Source organism: Lycium barbarum, chromosome 7 (genome assembly GCF_019175385.1).
Source record: "Lycium barbarum isolate Lr01 chromosome 7, ASM1917538v2, whole genome shotgun sequence".
NCBI lineage: Eukaryota > Viridiplantae > Streptophyta > Magnoliopsida > Solanales > Solanaceae > Lycium > Lycium barbarum.
Window position 1 is genome coordinate 3,736,687 of NC_083343.1, and position 19,620 is coordinate 3,756,306.

At 34.4% G+C, this 19,620-nt stretch overlaps 2 protein-coding genes across 2 annotated transcripts; one reads left to right on the forward strand and one right to left on the reverse strand.

The window, feature by feature from the left end:
- The first annotated feature begins 865 nt into the window (after nt 1–865).
- LOC132602934 (uncharacterized) lies at nt 866–10,369 on the forward strand. Its single transcript, XM_060315756.1, has 13 exons — nt 866–1,272; nt 3,382–3,444; nt 4,182–4,628; nt 4,772–4,843; nt 4,974–5,099; nt 5,615–5,830; nt 5,971–6,018; nt 6,810–6,971; nt 7,511–7,672; nt 8,225–8,318; nt 8,826–8,944; nt 9,032–9,076; nt 9,837–10,369. Exons 1-13 carry the CDS (start codon nt 952–954, stop codon nt 10,068–10,070), a joined length of 2,109 nt encoding a protein of 702 aa, XP_060171739.1. The 5' UTR covers nt 866–951; the 3' UTR covers nt 10,071–10,369.
- Nucleotides 10,370–10,868: 499 nt separating this feature from the next.
- Nucleotides 10,869–11,581, reverse strand: LOC132602063 (uncharacterized). The gene is made up of 2 exons (XM_060315083.1): nt 11,437–11,581; nt 10,869–11,236 (listed from the first exon to the last, which is right to left on the reverse strand). Exons 1-2 carry the CDS (start codon nt 11,543–11,545, stop codon nt 11,019–11,021), a joined length of 327 nt encoding a protein of 108 aa, XP_060171066.1. The 5' UTR covers nt 11,546–11,581; the 3' UTR covers nt 10,869–11,018.
- Between the last annotated feature and the right edge of the window lie 8,039 nt (nt 11,582–19,620).

The following is a 19,620-nucleotide window of genomic DNA, read 5'->3' on the forward strand; positions in this document are numbered from 1 at the left end:
GATGGACAAGTGTATCTTTTCCATTACTATATTTTTCATTTTATAGAGTAAAATAGTACCAACATTGGATTTGAGTGGATTTTAATACAAAAATAAGCGTGTAAAAGTTTAACATGTACTGTAACTTAAAAACAAATATATAAAAATAATACATAAACATGAGTAATTATAATTTTAAATAGGTCTTTATATAATTAATTTGGTTTGATGTTTTTATTATTTTTTAAGTAAAATCAAAATCAAATCAATAGATGTCGGTTTTTTGAAATTAAAAATCAAAATCAAATCATACAAAACATATTACTTATTTTGTTCCAGTTTTTGTAACACACTTTCCTTTTTAGACTATCCAAAAAGGAAGTCACCTTTCTATATGTAAGAAACAATTTAATTATGAAATTCCTCCTTTATCCTTAATGAGATAATTTACTACTACACAAATATGTAGAGCTTGTTTTGGACTACAAATTTCAATTTTTTTTAAAAATATTTCATACCTATTCAAATGACGTCACATAAATTGAGACAGGCAAAGAGCCCGTTTGGATTGGCTTATAAGTTACTATAAGCTGTTTTCAGTTTTTTTGAATGTTTGGCTGGCCAGCTTAAAGTCATTTTGTACTTAAAATAAGTTCAAAAAAATAATTGAGCCCATTTGACTTAGCTTATCTAAAGTAGCTTATAAGCCAAAAAAAATAAATTAAACTATCCAACTTATTTTTTTAATTTATAAGCTGCAAAACAACTTATAGGCATAAGCCCGTCCGAACGGGCTCAAAGTAATATTTTTCCCATTTGATTCAATGTTTTTTATTTTCCAAAAACACCCCTACTATCCCCTATCTATAATTCTCCAACTTATACAAATTTTCTTATCAAACCAAAAACCCCTTCTAAAACCCCTCACATATCAAGTCAAATCTTATCTCCTCCAAGTTTTAAACCATATCAATGACTTCAACTAAAATTTTAGTCCCTTCCAATTTTTCATTCTTGAATTCAAACCCCAAATTCATATTCCCAAAAATTAAATCTTTTTCACTTTGCATTACATGTTCAAAGAAGGTAAAAAGAAGAGGAAAATTGAGATATCCATCAGAGAAAAAGAAGTTAAAACAACAAAAAGAAACTCAAATTAATGTTGAAAACAAATTTGAAGGGATTTGGAGGTTATCTAAGCTTAGTGTTTCAGTTCATAATGATCCTGGAAAAGATGTTTTGGGTGTTTCTCATGCTTTGCTTCAAGAAATTGCTAAAGTTCTTGAATTTCCGGTAAAAATATTAACTTTAGAATATTTTTGAGTTCTTTTTGTTGTTGTTGTTATAAGTCGCGGAGAGGTTCAAAATATAAAAAGTAAACATACGAAGAAGTCTAAGGGTTCATCATCTACTGTATATACATAAAAAATAATTTTAACCTTATAAAAATAATATTTTTTTCCGCCGAGGGGGTTCGGATGAACACCCTCGGCTATATGTGGCTCCGCCACTGGTTGTTGTTGAGTGAAAGTAGTAGAAATTGCAAAAATGAAAATTGGATTTTTAGTTTGTGTTTAGTTAGTTTCTCTTTAGATAGGCCAATGTATTTTTGGTTGCCATTTTGAGCAATTTTACAGAAATATTCTTGAATTTCCACAAAGGTAGGGGTAAGGTCTGCGTACAGCCGTACACTCTATAGACCCCATTGTTGCTAAAGTTCTTGAATTTCCAGTAAAAGAACTAAACTTTAGAATATATTTGAGTTTTTTTTTTTTTTTATTTGTTGAGGGGAAGTAGTAGAAATTGAAAATAAAAATTAGGTTTTGAGTTTGTGTTTAGTTGGTTTCACTTTAGATAGGATAATGTGGTTTTGGTTGCCCATATTGAGCAATTTTTATAGAAATATTCTTGAATTTCCAGTCTTGATAAAAAAAAAAAAAAGAAAAATATATTCTTGAATTTCCGGTAAAAAAGTTAACTTTAGCATATATTTGAGTTTCTTGTTTAGTGCAAGTGGTCGAAATTGCAAAATGAAAATTGGGTTTTGAGTTTGTGTTTAGTTAGTTTGAGTTAGTCTCACATTAGATAGCCTAATTTGATTTTGGTGGTACATTTGTTGGATGTTTATAAAAATATTTGATGTCAAATATTTGAAGTTTGTAATGTCAATAGTATGCATTTGGTTAGATAGGATACATATAAATATCAACTGATAGTCAAATTTTATTGTTATGATGTTAAATACAAATTTGAAGGAATTTGGAGACTATCTAAGCTCAGTGTTTCAGTTCATAAAGACCCTGGAAAAGATTTCTTAGATGTTCCTGATGTTTCACTCCAAGAAATTACTAAAGTTCTTGAATTTCCGGTAAAAAAAAAGTAAACTTTAGAATATATTTCGAGTTTTATTGTTGAGAAGTAGTAGAAAATACTAGAAATTGCAAAATGAAAATTGGGTTTTGAGTTTGTGTTTAGTTAGTTTCACTTAGTAGCCTAAGTTGACTTTAAAGGTCTGACTTACAGAAATATTAAAATATTTGCTAAAGTTCTTGAATTTCCCCAGACCCCACTTGTGACACCACACTGGGTATGTTGTTGTTGCTAAAGTTCTTGATTTTCTGGTAAAAAAGTTAAACTTTAGAATATATTTGAGTTTTTTCGTTGAGTGAAATGAAAGTAGTAGAAATTGTAAAATGAAAATTGGGTTTTGAGTTTGTGTTTAGTTAGTTTCACTTTAGATAGGCTAATGTATTTTGGTTGCCCATTTTGAGCCATTTTTATAGAAATATTCTTGAATTTCTGGTTAAAAAAAGCTAACTTTAGAGTATATATTTTTTTTTTTTTGGGTTAGTAGAAATTGCAAAAATGAAAATTGGGTTTTGAGTTTCTGTTTAGTTAGTTTCACTTAGTAGCCTAATTTGATTTTGGTGGTCCATTTGACAAATTTTTATAGTAAAGAAGTTGCAAAAACAGCATGCTTTGAGGATTGGTGTTTAAATGTTGTCCCCAGTTTTAAAAGTTTTGCAGATATGAAACCAGGCATAACTATGTTGGGGCGGGTCATAATTTTCCCCTGCACAAGTTATGCCCTGCCCACCAACCTAGAACTTACTTAAATGGGGACAAAAGTTAAATAACAGTATTAAATGATCCTATTTGTGCAAATCTCACAGAAGTATTTGATGTCCAGTAATTGAAGGCTGTGATATTAATAGTATGCACTTGATTAAATAGGATTGCATATAAGACCAATTGGTGGTCAAAGATATGTCTTTTGACTGCTACTTCTCTTCAATTCCACGGGGAGTAATCTGCATTTAGTTATAACACAAGCTTAGGTATTTTCTATGTGTTTACCTTTGCATTTGGTGTGAAAATGTGCTTTTCTTGTCTATTTTGTAGGTTGCTTCAATGTTGCCACAGGAAGCATTTAAAGTTGTTAGAAAATCTTTTGATGCTCGCAAGGTTTGTTTTGTATATCAGCCTGTGTTTTTTTAATGCTTCTGTATCAAGTTAATCTGCGGTTCGATTTCTTAGTATTATATGTTCAACCATTTTTTTTTTTTTTTTTGAGAGAAATATATGTTCAACCGTCTTAAAGTCCAATATCAACCACCATTTAGTGCTGTGGAGAACTTATTTACCATTAGAATTTGTATTAGCATTTAAGACGAAGACCGTGCTCAAAATTAGAGTCCCATTGTAAAATATCTGCATACTATGGAATGTGATTTGGAAGAAAGTCGTAATTACATTGACCAATAAAAAAGTAATCCAAAAGATTCACATAGATTCTAATGTTTCAATAGCATGTGTCCAAGTTAAGACTTGACTAAATCTTGTTTATCATGATGTAATTGGGATAATGAGTATACATGTGGATAATGTAGCTCCTTAAAACTCCGTCCGTCCCAATTTATGTGGCACTCTTTCCTTTTTAGTCAGTTCCAAAAAAATGATACCTTTCTATATTTAGTAACAATTTGACTTTAAACTTCCACTTTACCCTTAATGAAATGATTTATAGCCACACAAATTTCTCTGAGTTATTTTAGACCACAAGTTTCAAAAGTTTTCCTTTCTTTCTTAAATTCCGTGTCCAGTCAAATCCTTTCTTTCTTAAATTGGGACGGAGGGATTAATAGGTATGGTTGAACAATGTGGGTATCTGTACTCAACTAATTCGTTTAACATTATTGCAGTTGCAAAAGGAACAGAAGTTCGTATATACAGTTGATGTGGATGTCCAAAAACTACTAAATTTAGAGCCTCGTACTTGGGAATTCATCTCCGAATTGAAACCCAAAATTGGCTTAATTGAGCATTTGCCTCATGACAGAACTGCTGGTGACATAATGAGCATAGTAAATGCTTGCAGAAAGTCGGATCAGAATGCAACTACTATTTCAGAAAGAGGAGATAGAAATCTCAGCAATGGATCACATATTTATCCGAGTGATAGAAAACCGAAAGTTGCAGTTGTTGGTAGTGGGCCCGCAGGGTTGTTTGCTTCTCTTGTGCTTGCTGAATTTGGAGCAGATGTTACACTGATGGAAAGGGGAGAAGCCGTCGAGAAAAGGGGCCGTGATATTGGTGCTCTGGTTGTTCGACGGATATTGCAAGAGGAGAGCAACTTTTGCTTTGGGGAGGTTATTTCCCGATTCACTTATTTCCTTCAAAGGTTTTTCCAGCTTCTTCAGATTAATTTCTGCAATCTGCCTCTGTATATGTATGGTGTTACGGACATTGGGTCTCGTTAGCTACTTATTTACGAAGGACTTATGTGTGACAGGGTGGTGCAGGTACTTGGAGTGACGGGAAGCTAGTTACTAGAATTGGAAGAAACAGCGGTGGTGTTTTAGCAGTAAGTTGCTTACTCCTGGAAACTTATACTACTTTTGATTTTTTACCTATGCGTTCTTTCACTACGTGTTATTAACATGTTTTCATTTCGTCGGGTATCCTTGTCATTCACGCTTTATCTTGATTTCCAGGTTTTGGAAACATTGGTCCGCTTTGGAGCTCCACAGAAAATTTTGGTTGATGGAAAACCTCATCTAGGAACTGATAAATTGGTGCCACTTCTTCAAAATTTCAGGCGATACCTGGAAGAGTTGGGTGTAAGTGACATGCAACTAGGGATGTCAAATGGGGGGGTTGGGCTAAATTTGGGCGAGTAAAAATGGGCTAAGTTAATGACCAGCCAAAAAGTTACTTGAGCTGAAATAAGTTGGGCTAAAATGGGCTAAAAAGCGGGTCATAACTCAACCCGCCCAATTCTTACTAAGTTTTAATTTATTTGTTTGTTCTTTTATAATTTTTAAGTACCTAATAAAACTCTTTTTTTTTTCCCTTTATTACGGCTATGTATAACATATCAAACAAAACAAAAGTCTTTTTGAAAATATTTTGACAATGTTTGGGTCAATAACATATCAGCCTAATTTTTAGATGGGCCGAAATGGGCTGAGCTAATAATTGGGTGGGTCAATGACCCGTCAAACTTGAACGAGTTGGGCAGGTCATGTTTTTATGGGTTGATTTTGCCACCCATATATGCAACTTATGCCTCTTAGGAAAGAAATATGAGAATTTTAGAGTTGTGAGAATTTTGTTTATTTGCTGATATGGTCAGGTCGCCGTCAAGTTTGGAACAAGGGTAGATGATTTACTTGTCAAGGATAAACATGTGGTGGGAGTCAAAGTTTCTGATTCAAGAGATAACAGCTCACACTCCATGAGCCAGCAGTTGAGATATGATGCAGTGGTTCTCGCAGTTGGGCATTCTGCTCGTGATATATATCAGATGCTTCTTTCTCATGGGGTTGCCCTGGTTGAAAAGGATTTTGCTGTAAGCTCCTGTCCATATTAAATACTCATAATTTTTGTATTTTATCTAAGTATACATATGCTTATAGCTTTATGGCTTGGCTTGCTGGTTTATAGTTTCCAATGACAAGGCATTCTCCTAATAACTCATATTAATTACAGGTTGGCCTGCGGGTTGAGCATCCTCAAGAACTAATAAACAGCATACAGGTTTGTTACTGAACACAATCCGATCAATAAAATATTTGCATGCAGTGTATTAGCTTTTTCCTGCTGTATCATGACGAGGAGTTGTTTGATTGATTTCCTTTAATAACATTAGAAATGCTTGGGGTTGACTGTCCCTTGTGTCAATGACGAGTAAAGAAACTCCTCTTTCCTGAGTGAAACAATAATAATAATTCGGTGGGCATTATCTTATTTTGTATGATTTGTCATGGTGTACTTGCGACCTTGTAGGTCCTCTTTCTAGGCAAAATCAAACATAAGAAAATATGATGTTTGAGGTTGACCGTCTTATACCCTGTTTGGCCAAGCTTCCAAAATTTGCTTATTCTGAAAAGTGCTTTTGTTGAGTAGCAGTTTGTGTTTGGCAAAACGTTCCAAAAGTGCTTTTGGGGAAAAACTACATTTTTTAGCTTCTGAAAAACAACTTCTGCTACTACTCAAAAATACTGATTTTCCCCCTAAAAGCTTGGCTAATCACCTGAAATTCCTAAAATAAGCTCTTTTTGAAAAGAAAATAAAAGCACTTTTGGCTTCCCAAAAGCTTGGCCGAACAGGCTATTAGTTGAAAACAAAGTTTCTGTTGCTCTCTTCGTGGTACATTTTATATACTCTGTTTAACTATTTTCCTCTAGCACTTCAGAGTTGTTCTTCCACTTCCTAAGCTATTTCATTGTATCTGAGCAAGTACATTTATTGTAGTTCATCTCTAAAGTCAATAATATTGTGGCATTTTACATGAAAATAATTCGTGTTTTTGGTCTAATTATATTCAGTATTCTGGGTTGGCCAATGAAGTTCAAAATGGACGCGGGAAAGTGCCTGTTGCTGATTACAAGGTCGTTGAATATGTGAATACAGATGATATTGCTTCGCCTTCAAATTCTGGATTAACAAATCGCAGTTGTTACTCGTTTTGCATGTGTCCTGGTGGCCAGGTACAACAACCACTCTTGTTCATAATTGCTGAATGAAATATTATGATTGGTCCGACATTTGCTTATGCTTTTCCAACTTCCTAATTATATTACTCCCTCCGTCCCAATTTATGTGAAAGTGTTTGACTGGGCACGAAGTTTAAGAATGAAAGGAAGACTTTTGAAATCTGTGGTCTAAAATAAGCAATAGATTATTGTGTGTGGCGATAAATCATCTTATTAAGGGTAAAATAGGAAGTTTATAGTCAAATTGTCACTAACTATAGAAAGGTGTCATTCTTTTTGGGATTGACTAAAAAGAAAAGAGTGTCACATAAACTGGGACGGAGGGAGTATATTATTCCATTTTGTGCACCATAAATCCATGGTTTTTGAACTTTTCATTCATGTTGTTCGTAATAGACATTGTAGATGAGTGATGAGAACAGCTAGAAACTTTTATATGCTTATGTTAAGTTGGTGATATCCGAAAGACATGTATTTTTTTGATAGACTTCAACATAGATTTCAATATAATGTACTTGACAAGATTTTGGCAGGTGGTTCTAACCAGTACAGATCCATCAGAGCTCTGTATAAATGGCATGTCGTTTTCCCGACGGTCATCTAAATGGGCAAATGCTGCACTTGTTGTTACAGTCTCATCAAAGGATTTTGCTGCTTTGGACTTGCACGGACCTCTCGCTGGTGTTGACTTTCAGGTACTTCTAGTGTCCATACTAGTTGCTTAGAAATAAGCCTGTTATGCATGAACTCTTTTGGAATCCGATGTTCATGTTGAATTCTGGGAGAATAAAAAATGAAGCAGATATTACCAACATGTTTGGTAGCAACAATCAATATAAAAATCGTCTGTGTCTCCAAGGAGAAGCTATTGAGCTGATTGCTTAATTGCTTTGTGTACTTTGATTTGCTTGGCATGCACATATTAGGATGAGAATGGAAGATCTTTGTATCATGTGATGATATGTTAAAAAGCACTGAAGTCAAAATTGTTTTGGGAAATAGGCATTATTTTGATATGGCAGAAGCTAGAAACCATAACATTATTTATAAAAAGAAGTATAAACTAAGGGTTTTCGTCTGCGGTCAATCAGTTGTTTGTTACCTTTGATTGGCCGTTGGTTTACTTTACTCTTTCCTTGCACAATAATTGTTTTATTACCCATTGGCCCCTAAGTCTGACATAGCTACCTTTACTGTTTGCTATTAATTTACTTGCAAGTATTTTCATCTCGACTGTATGATTTCAGAGGATGTTCGAGCGAAGGGCAGCTACAATGGGCGGAGGCAATTTTGTGGTACCTGTTCAAACGGTGACCGATTTTCTTGACAACAAATTGTCAGGTAGACCTCTTTGTCGGCATTGGTGGCATTATTGGGGGTTAGATATTTGGAATAAATACCCATAGCTACCACTTCTATAGGTTCATCACTCATTTAATAACAGGCAGACCTCTATATAACATCCATCCTCTATAACAACATTTCACTATAACGGCCAAGTTTTCTTTGGAAACGACTTTCATTATGTTATATTATATGTTTTCTATAACAGCATCTTGCTACAGAAATATATCCAGACAAACAACGCTGTTGTAAAGAGGTTTGACTGTACTAGACTCACTATAGTAGTTTGTCTGGCTGCTCTTGCTGAAATTGCTCTATGGTCACATCACGAAGCCACCAAATAAGCGGACCGATGGAGAGTTTGTTCAGTACTCCTAACTATTATAGAAGGATGCTGCCCCCTCGAGACTACAACTAATCCATTTTTTATGATAAGTCTTTCTGAATTGGAAGAGCAGGAAGCGGAACTAGAAATACTTATCTGGCTTAAAATTTGTTTTACAGAGACATCAGTGCCGTCTTCCAGTTATAGATTAGGAGTAACGGCAGCAAATCTCCATGAGTTATTCCCTAGTCACATAACCAGCTCTCTGCAACAAGCACTTCTAAAGTTTGACAAAGAGGTATTTTCCTGTACATACATGATATATCATATCTCTAATGTATGTCTCAGAAAATTAACACTGTTTCTGTTGAACTTGGAACTACAGTTACCGGGATTTATTTCCAGTAATGCTCTTCTTCATGGAGTAGAGGTAATGCACTCCTTTCTTCGTGAATCTTTACTTATTTAATAGTATATTATTGCATTAAGCATAGAATCTATACTTACATCCGGATTTTTTTGAGAGTTCATACTTATATGGTCACTGAACTATTGGAAATAGGTAAACAAAGTCAGTTTTCTATCTTTTGTATCAGAAAAGTCACTTATCTTTTGCTATTTCACTCAAAAAGTCTTCCTTTTCTTTCTTTTGTACCAGAACAGTCACCTAGTTTTTTGTTATTTCCCTCAAAATGTCAATTTTTCTTTCCTTTGTATCAGAAAAAAGAAAGAACTGTAGCTAGATGAATTTAAGCGGCCAAAAACCGATTACAGGCTACTAGCCTGTAATTTTGGACCTTTTTCGGCATTTCTTTAGCATATAAAGGGATTTTACGGGTCTTGAACTGGGCCAGATAGAGGGTTTTTGGATAAAATGGGTTGGGTTTAATATTTTCTATTTTTGCTTCAAAAATCAGGCGCCGCGTCATTAAAAAATGGCCGGATATGTCACTTTCCGGCTTGAGTGGTCTTTTGAGTGAAATAACAAATACTAAGTGACTTTTCTGATACAAACGAAAGAACAATGACCTTTAAGCGAAGAAAAGTGACTTTGTTCACTTATTTCCAATAGTTTAATGACCATTTAAGCAAATGAAACTCGATTTTTGGACTAAGCATTCAAGTTAATAACTTTGCACATTTCTTGATTCTGGAACCAAAGTTGTAACTTAGTTTCGTCCTCATTACAGACAAGAACTAGTTCCCCTGTACAGATCTCACGAAGTGCTGATACTTACGAGTGCACCTCCTTAAGAGGTCTTTACCCTATCGGAGAAGGAGCGGGTTATGCTGGTGGGATAGTAAGTGCAGCAGTTGATGGCATGTATAGCGGCTTTGCATTGGCGAAAAGCTTAGGTCTTTTTCATGGAAACATCGAGTCGATTTTAGGGAAGGCTCAGAGTGCTGGAGTTGCAAAATACTGACACCATTATCTAGTTTTGTTCTCACCGGTTTCAAACTCGCATTCTGTAAATCATAGGCTGGCCAATGTTGATCTAGCAACTCCTCCATATATAATCCCTTACCGATCAGAGGCGAGTCCAGAACTTGAGTCAGTAGGTTCTAAATGAATGTGATCTTATTATTTGTAAACATTTTAAAGTTTTTTTTTGTTGCATAGGTATACATAGTTCAATTGAACTCATAAAACCCTTCTTGGTTCTGTACTAAATTGATACTTAATTGCTAGGAGTAACCTATTGATAATTTAGTAAATTAGTAACTTTTTCTGTGTTCCTTTTCTTCATTCGAGTGATGAACAAGTGAAAACTGAGCCTGAAAATATTCGGACGTTTCTAAGGGATCTTTACACAAATAGCTGATAGAATTCGTTGTCTACATTTTCTAGGTGGTAGACATAGATTATACAGTGCTTATACACATAGTATATAGTATGAATTATACATCCATCGATTATTTTTTGTTTAAGTGGTCGGGTGTTCACCTCTAAATCATTTGAGTTACCAGGATTTATTTCCAGCAACGCCTTTCTTTTTCCTGGTTCAATTCCTAAGTTTTAAAGAAAATATGTTTCTTTTACACTTATGTTTGACATTTAAAAAAATGTTGGATAAAGAAAAATTTGTTTTTGTTCAACACCACATTCGCCACCCCTTACGACATTCCCAATTCAGACATTAGGAACCTGTAGCTTTAAAGCCATTATTGCAGTCATTTTAATAAATATCAAAACACATTTTTATCAAAGACATCAATTGCTTATTAACAAAACACTCAATCATTTACGAGCACATACAAATTCTTTCCACCAGCACTTGATGATACTATCATACTACATCACTCACTAATTAATAACTTTTAATCAATTAAGCTAAACTAGCTCTCATATCCTAAATATAACTTAGGGAAAATCAACAATCATACGTACAAATGCAACTTAGAAATCCAGTTCCATAGTGTTTGCAACCTGGTTTAGGGTTACGACCCTTATAGAGCCTGTTGCATGTTTCAATGCAACATTCTTTATCACAAATGTGGTCACATGGACCCAAATTACCACCACATCTATTAGCTAATTCTATCTTCTTCACCATTTCCATAGAAGCCAAGTTGCTATTTCCATTGCCAGCTACATTAAAAGAAGAATAGAGATTAAAAAAAAAAAGAGGAAAAAATGACATAAATAACCTCTCACCCAAAAAATAGCAGACATATGAATAATATACACTAATAGATACAATATTATATATTATGTATATTGGTTTATGATGTAAGTATTTCTTATCGAGCTGCCAAATAAATTGAAATGAAATGAAATGACATACTTACGAGCTATGTTCGTATAAACTGTTGCAGTCTGTGGTGTAGCCAAAACTATAGAGAGCAAAGTTCCAACAAAACCAATAATGATAAGAAGCATACTTTTAGGAATTGCCATTTCTCTTTTCTATAAATTGTTTACTTAATTCACTGATTCACTGATATATTATCAAAGCTAACCACTGCCTTTTATAGTGTTTTTAAGGTGTCCACTGACTAAAATATGGTAACCAGGTAAAAGAAATAAGGCAAATTAATTTATTTTACATTTCTTGTCTTACTATATACAAATGCATTGCTAGAATCATGTTCCACTTTGTGATTGCATTATGATAAGACTGTATGCAATTACTATATGCAAATAATTTTTATAAGGCAGGTTAGTTGTTGTTAGATATCACTTAATATAGTAAATTAATAGAGGATATAGTTAGTTTTTATTTTATTTTTTATTAAGGTAAGTTTATTAGATTTCGCTTGAGATAGTAAGTTACTGAAGAATGTTGTTATTGTTACTTTACTACAAAAGATTGAGATTTTTCCTCCAACTAATAGCAATTTAGAGTTTTCTCTCGGTAATACTTACTAGCACACACGATGTTTATACCAGACTATACTAATTAACCGTAATTAAGGTAATTAAAGTGTATCTAAACATATATCATGTATCCATTTATCCGATATACATACAAATATTTATCGAGCTCTGTTAGCATGGACTGAGAGGTCACTTTAGGAAAAAATACATGGTGTAACCACCGGAAAAAAAAAGGCCCAAAAAGGCCCCATTTTAAGCAAATGACACGAGTTGGCCGTTCGGCCCAAATTAATGCCAAGCACTAGCCCAGTAGCCCATCCATTACAAAAAAAATAAAAAATCAGACTTTTTGTGTAAGAGAGAAAAGTCATCACTAAAAGTTCGATACAAAAAGAATAAGACTATTTGTGGCGGCTAAAGATAAAAAAGTCTCCACTAAAGATCGACGAAGAAAATTCATATCGAGCCTTCAAAAAATATTCCAAAACATGTATAATATGTGTATAATTAGTAAGTATACATTAATTACACATTTATTAAACAGAAATTATACACCAATGATAGATTTTCTAATTTTACGTTGATTATACATTAATTATACAACAATGTTATATTTTTATAATTTAGGGATACATATTTTACACGATAATGATGCAGTTTCTATACGTATGATACAATTTTTCTATACATATGCAGTTGTGTTACACATTCTATACAAAAATGATACAGTTTATATACATATGTTGGAATTAGTTGAAAAATAAATGAAATTATTTTGAAAAGGTTAAAGAATGACTTTTAAGATTCTTGGGCCATCGGGGATCGATAGTATCACCCGGATGGCCATTTGTGTCCTTTTCCTGTCACTTTATTCTGAAGGAAGCCCACGCAAAGCAACATAGGACCAAAAATAACCCTAACGTATGAATTGTAGCATCCCAAAAAAAAATCGAAATGTTTAAAGGCCATTAAGAAGTTCTAGCGTGCTTACTAAACAAAGTTTGCGTGCAAATGAGGGCTAATGATATGAAGGATATTACATGATAGTGATGATAAGTATCCGAGGTGTATTGGAAGTGATTTAGGGTCTAGGAGAGCCCTAGGGCCATATCAAGTTGGAAACAACACTACGGGCTAAAGTTTCAAACAAATGCGCGCAAAGCCTAATTTTAAACTTTCATAACTCTCAATATATAAAGAGTTATGGGTGACCTTTATATCAAATTAAAGCTCTCCGGGTCTAGTTTCTAACGGTTCAAACTCTACTTTAAATATGGGGAACCACGTATAACGGTCAAAATAGGAGATAGCATTTTTGGTCATTTTTGACTGTTAGTCAAAGGACATAAGTGAGCCAAAAATGTAACCAGAGGGGTATTTTTAGCAAAATAGTGGATGGATGGTATTTCTAGACCTCTTAGGCATTTTTAGCCCTTTTCCAATAGTCCAGTGGCATAGGATTTGTCCCATTTTGAGACTTGAGAGGTCCCTGGTTTAGAGAGATTGAAGCAAACCAACTCCCAATTGATTCGATTACACAGTAATTTTAGTCTTTATTCTTTGATTTCATCGTGTCTCAGGGTTGAAAGAGAAAAAATTCAAATGTATACCACATACCCAAAAAATTTCAGATGTAGGTGAAGAAAATGAGGAAGCAGATCTCATTTATAAAAATAAAAAGAACTAAATAAAAATAAAAAAAAATAACAAAAGAATAGAAAATCTGATTTTCTACCATAATTAACCATTCTAAAAGCCATGTAGATGTCCTTTTTTGAACCTCACACGCCTCTAAGGAGGGTGCTAACACACACTTTGACATATGTCAAGCCGGGGCGAGGGGGGGAGGGGTACGTAAACAAGGCATAGTTTAGGTATGAAACTGATTAAAATGTAATAGTTTAGGGAGGTTTCTAATCCACTATCTCTATATCTAATGTGTCTCTAAGACAATTTCTGTTGAACTTGAAACTGCAGTTACCAGGATTTATTTCCAGCAATGCTCTTCTTCCCGGAGTTTACTCCTTTCTTTGTGAAATTTAAATCGATAACCATGGAGCCCAATCTAACATCCAGAATTTTGGACTAAGCGTTCGAGTTAATAGCTTGCACATTTCTTGCATCTGGAACTAAAGTTTTAACATTTAGTTTCTTCCTCATTACAGACAAGAACTAGTTCCCTTCTCCAGATCTCGCTAAGTGCTAATACTTACGAGTGCACGTCCTTAAGAGGTCTTTACCCTATCGGCGGGTTATGCTGGTGGAATAGCAAGTGCAACAGTTGATGGTATGTATAGCGACTTTATATTAGCGAAAAACTTAGGTCTTTTTCATGGAAGCATCGAGCATCGAGTCGGTTATAAAGAAGGTTCAGAGTGTTGGAATTGCAAAATACTGACAGCATTATCCACTTTTGTTCTCACAGATTTCAAACTCGCATTATGTAAATTATAGGCTGCTCACTGTTGATCTAGCAATTCCCCATATATAGTCCATAGATGCGAGTCCAAGACTTAGAGTCAGTAGGTTCGAAATGAATGTTATCTTATGATTTGTAAACATTTTAAAGTTTTTTTGTTGCATATGTATACATAGTTCAGTTGAACCTATATAATCCATCTTAGATCTGCCTCTAAAATTCAAAACACCTTCTTGCCTCTCGGGAATCTGTACTAAATTGATACTTAATTTCTAGGAGTAACCCATTGATAATTTAGAAAATTAGTAACTTTTTCTTTGTTCCTTTTCTTCTTTCGACTGATGAACTAGTGAAAACTGAGCCTGAAATTGTTGGGACATGTCTAAAGGATTTTTACACAAATAGCTCATCGGATTCATTTTTTACACCTGAAATTGTTAGGACACGTCTAAGGGATTTTTACACAAATAGCTCATCGGATTCATTTTTTACATTTTCTAGGCGGTAGACATAGATTATAAACATATTATGTCGATTATTTTTTACAGCCTGGTGTATAAAGCATTTTGCATTAGTAGGATCAGGGGAATTGCCGCACCCTAAGGGGTGAGATGTAGGCAGCCTACCCTAATGCAAGCATTAGTGGTTGCTTCCACGACTGAAACCCGTGATCTATAGGTCACATAGAGCCAACTTTTACACTTATGTTTGAGATCTAGAAAAATGTGGATACAAAAAACTGGGTCGGATTCATTTTTTATCCAACTCCTTTTTTATCCTCATTAAAATGGACAGGTCGTAACTCAATTCGTTTCTGTTCAACCCGCCCATTCGGCACCCTTTTTGACATTGCTAATTCAGACATTAGGATCCTGTAGCTTTAAAGCCATTATATTGTAGTTATTTTAATAAAATAAAATACATTAATTGCTTATTAATCAAAACTCAAACATCATTTATTTCCAAACACGCAATCATTTGTTTATATATAGAATCAGCTTGAGCACATACAGATTCTTTCCACCAGCACTTGATGATACTAATACATCACTCACCAATTAATACGAACTTTTAATCAATTAAGCCAAACTAGCTCTCTCATATCTAAATATAATGTAGGGAAAATCAACAATCATAAGTACAAATGCAACTGAGCATTCCAAGTCCACGGTCTTCACATTTTGGTTCAGGGTGAAGTCCACTATAGAGACTGTTGCATGTTTTAAAGCAACAATCTTGAGGGCAAATTTGGTCACATGGACCCAAATTACCTTCACATCTATTAGCTAATTCTATCTTCTTTTCCATCTCCATAGGAGCCAAATTGTTATTTCCATTGCCAGCTACATTAGAAGAAATAGAGATTAAAAAAAGGGAAAATTGACATTAATAACCTCTCACCCGAAAAATAGCAGATACATGTATATATTATGTATATTGACTAATAGATATAAATGTTATATATTACGTATATTGATTTATGATGTAAGTATTTTAGATCGAGTAGCCAAATATACGTAACTACTGATGTACTGTGAATTTCAGCACATTTTATGCCTTTGTAACTAGAAGTGTTGCTTGTTTTTAAGTGTTTTTACATTGTTTCTTATGTTATTTTTGTGTTTTATAGGGTTGGTTAACTAAGGATCGGAAATGAGATGAAATGCTGAAAAACGGACAAATGGAGCTAAATGACGGTCCGTAACTCATGTTACGGCTCGTACCATTGAACCGTAACATGACCTAAATTTCCAGAAGGTTTCATTGAAAATATCAGTGTTACGATGTGGTGTTACGGTCCGTAACATATCACCGTAACATCAGCCAAATTTCCAGAAAGTTTTCATTGAAACCATCGATGTTACACTGTGGTGTTACGGTCCGTATCTCATGTTACGGTCCGTAACATATCACCGTAACATCAGCCAAATTTCCAGAAAGTTGCCAAGTGATGTAACAAGTTACGCCTCAGAAGTACGGTCCGTAACACAGGTTACGGTCCGTCGCATGGTGGCCGTAACATTAAGATGGCAAATGACGACCTGAAAGACGGACCGCAACCTGAGTTACGGTCCGTAACTATGCCGCGTAAGGGCACTTTTGTCCAGAAACTTGGCGTGATTTTTGGCTCTATAAATACTTAATGTAGGGTTTTAATTCAGCAACCAGATATATTTTTGAGAGCATAAACTCTAGGTTTTTCATATTAGAAGTTTTTGGAGCATTTAAGGCAACTACTTCACTTCCATTCCACCTTGTAATTGCATTGTAAGTATATTATATCAACTTTTAAGCTTTCTTTGCTAGTCAAGATTATGAGTAGCTAACTTCAAAGCTAAGGTTGTGAGTCCCATGATGGATATTATGTAAATGGGTTTCTATTATTGATATATGCATAATGGTTGTTGGTATTCATTCAGTTTTTGTGATTTAGCGTTGGGTGATGATTGCAAGCATCATCCTAAGCCATTATATTAACTTTTCTTGGGAAAGAAAGTTAGTATTGGTAAGATTGAATGACAATGACTCGAGGCGTTAACCCTCGTTTAATAGACTAACTTAGGGATGAGAATAAGTCTAAATTAACATTTTTGGTCATTCTTCGATTGCAACTCTTTTACATTCGGAAGAATCATAAAGAGGAAATACGCCTTAACTGTTGGAAAACATTAAGAAGTTCTTAAGAGACCACGTGCATATTCACAGAACAACCATTAGAAATATATCACATTAAAACCTGAAGCATAATATCTAATCAAATTGGGGAACACAGCCTTAGTCTCTATTTCGCATTAAATACAATTTCAGTCAAAATACTTAATTACATTATTCAACAGCTATTTCAAACTATCAGGAATAGGATTAAAGCCTTTAAAGACTAGTATCGCATACGATTAGTACTATTTTCTCTCCATATTCCCTGTGGGATTCGACCCCAACCTTGTTGGGTTACTATATTTGACAACGTCCGCTTTACATCATTAATAGGTGTAATTTGAGCGTATCAACTACCCACCAAAAAGAAGGATAAAAGATCAAAAACGAAAAGTGACAAATGAATCTTGATAAATAGAACTACGATTTGGGTGTGTTTGGTAAGGCGGAAGAGGTTTTCTAAGAAAAATTGTCTTTATAAAAATATGTTTTAGATAAGTGATTTTCTTACTTATTTTCTGATGTTTTATAAGTAAACAGAAAATATTGTTCCGATAACATTTATTCATAATTTAGGCAAATACTGTGGGGTGGGTTGGGAGAGCCCAGGGTCGAGGTTGGGGTTTAGGGGATGAGGGGGTTGGGTGTTGGGGTAGTGGAGGAAACAATCACATATAATGAACTCGTTATATGCTCTGTCGTCATTAAAAAATTAGCAGCGGACAACTTCCTCATAAAACAGTAAAATTACATTACTATTTAATGACAAACTAGCAATTGAGTATAAAAAACTCATGTTAGCTATGGCTATTTAGCGATGAATTTCATAGTTAACTCCAGTCTTTTTTTTTCTTTTTTTTTTGTAGTGCATTAAAGTTCAACAACGACGAGATTTAATATAATTATTGAATTTTTTGTTTAGTAAAATTTAAAGAGGAAGAAATTGAAATGAAATGAGTTACTTACGAACATAGCTCGTATAAGATGGTGCAATCCATGGTGTAGCCAAAACTACAGAGAACAAAGTTCCCAGAAAACCAATAATGAGAAGAAGAATACTTTTAGGAATTGCCATTTCTATTTCCTATAAATTGTTTACTTAATTCACGATATATTATCAAAACTAACCACATCCTTTTATAGTGTTTTTTTAAGGTGTCCACTGACTAAAATATGGTAACCAGTTATAAAAAATAGGGAACCATGTTCAAAACACACTCAAACTATGGTCAAAGTTGTCAAAACACACCTAAACTTTGTGGGAGTCCTATGACTCCCCTGGACTTATTTTTGTGTATTTTGTACGCTTTTATGTGGTGACCTATACAAGCGATTGAACCTACTCTCTTTGAGCGCGTAAGATTCCATATAAAAGCGTAAATAATACAAAAAAAATAGGTCCCCCACAAAGTTTAGGTGTGTTATGGCAACTTTGGCAAAATCTGGGCAGCAAATTACTGTTTATCTTCTTCATAGAGAACTGGACTGAAATTTGATCCTAATGCACTTCAAATCTCAACCAAACATCACCAAATTTCATATTCGAATTCCTCTCGACGTTCCGGTTCTTTTGATACATCACCCACTTGAAATGGAGCTCATTTGTGGCAACCCGAAAATTCGAGTTCGAAGCTTTAAGATTTGTTCATGGCAGTCATGGAGTCGTTCAGTTCTTCTTCACGTTCAGACATCTTATTAGCTCGAGTTCAGCTTCAAACAATCAACAACCAAGAATTTTATTCATCAAATCTAGAATTTGAAGACCCAGCTTCAAGCTTTGTTTATGGGGTCATGGAGTTTTTCTTTACTGGTTCTACAATCTTAATCCACTATTGATAATCATGTTTTCAATGACGACAATGTCACTAATCCTATATAATATCGAAAAAGACTCATTTGATTTGGTCGTTACAATGGAGTTTTTTTTGGGTTTTCAAACTTGGAAATTTCATAAATGAAAAAGGCTCGTCTGATTTAATATTTTAGGGGGCGGGTTCATACACTCGTTTGAGTTTGGGTGACTTTGTCCATATAAAAGCGTAAATAATACACAAAAAATAACCCTAGGGGGGTCATAGGACCCCTCGCAAAGTTTAGGTGTGTTATGACAACTTTGGCCATAGTTTAAGTGTGTTTTGAACACTTTTCCCTAAAAAATAAGGTAAATTAATTATTTTAGATTTCTTTTCTTGTGGGATATTAAGATCAACACATAATAAAGACAAAAGTGCAAATGACCCAATTACTTTGATGACTGGCCCAAGTAATTGAGCCCAATGGAATACGGGCAATTCGCAGGAGTGGCCTTATTTTAGGGTGGTCTTTAATTTTTGTCCATTAAATTGGTGGTCTTTAATTTTTAACCTTCGTTAAAGCCCCTTGGTTTCCGGTTCGAACCCCCGCTCAGTCAAAATTTAAAAAAAAATCGCAAGGCAGAGTTTTGCAGGTAAAGTTTTGCATGCTTCAGACAGAGTTTTGGGAAAAACTCTGCCTTAAGGTAGAATTTTTACGAATCCAAACCTCTGCCTTGCGAAATTTCTTATTTTTTTTACTGAGTTGTGATTCGACCCCAGAACCTCGG

Bases quoted from the DNA above. Each gene is read 5' to 3' on its own strand.
- LOC132602934 (XM_060315756.1), top strand. From the start codon at position 952: ATGACTTCAACTAAAATTTTAGTCCCTTCCAATTTTTCATTCTTGAAT. The intron at 5,831-5,970 runs GTAAGCTCCTGT...TATTAATTACAG, and splicing joins TGGTTGAAAAGGATTTTGCT to GTTGGCCTGCGGGTTGAGCA. The intron at 6,019-6,809 runs GTTTGTTACTGA...AATTATATTCAG, and splicing joins AACTAATAAACAGCATACAG to TATTCTGGGTTGGCCAATGA.
- LOC132602063 (XM_060315083.1), bottom strand. From the start codon at position 11,545: ATGGCAATTCCTAAAAGTATGCTTCTTATCATTATTGGTTTTGTTGGA. The intron at 11,237-11,436 runs GTAAGTATGTCA...CTTTTAATGTAG, and splicing joins AGTTTATACGAACATAGCTC to CTGGCAATGGAAATAGCAAC.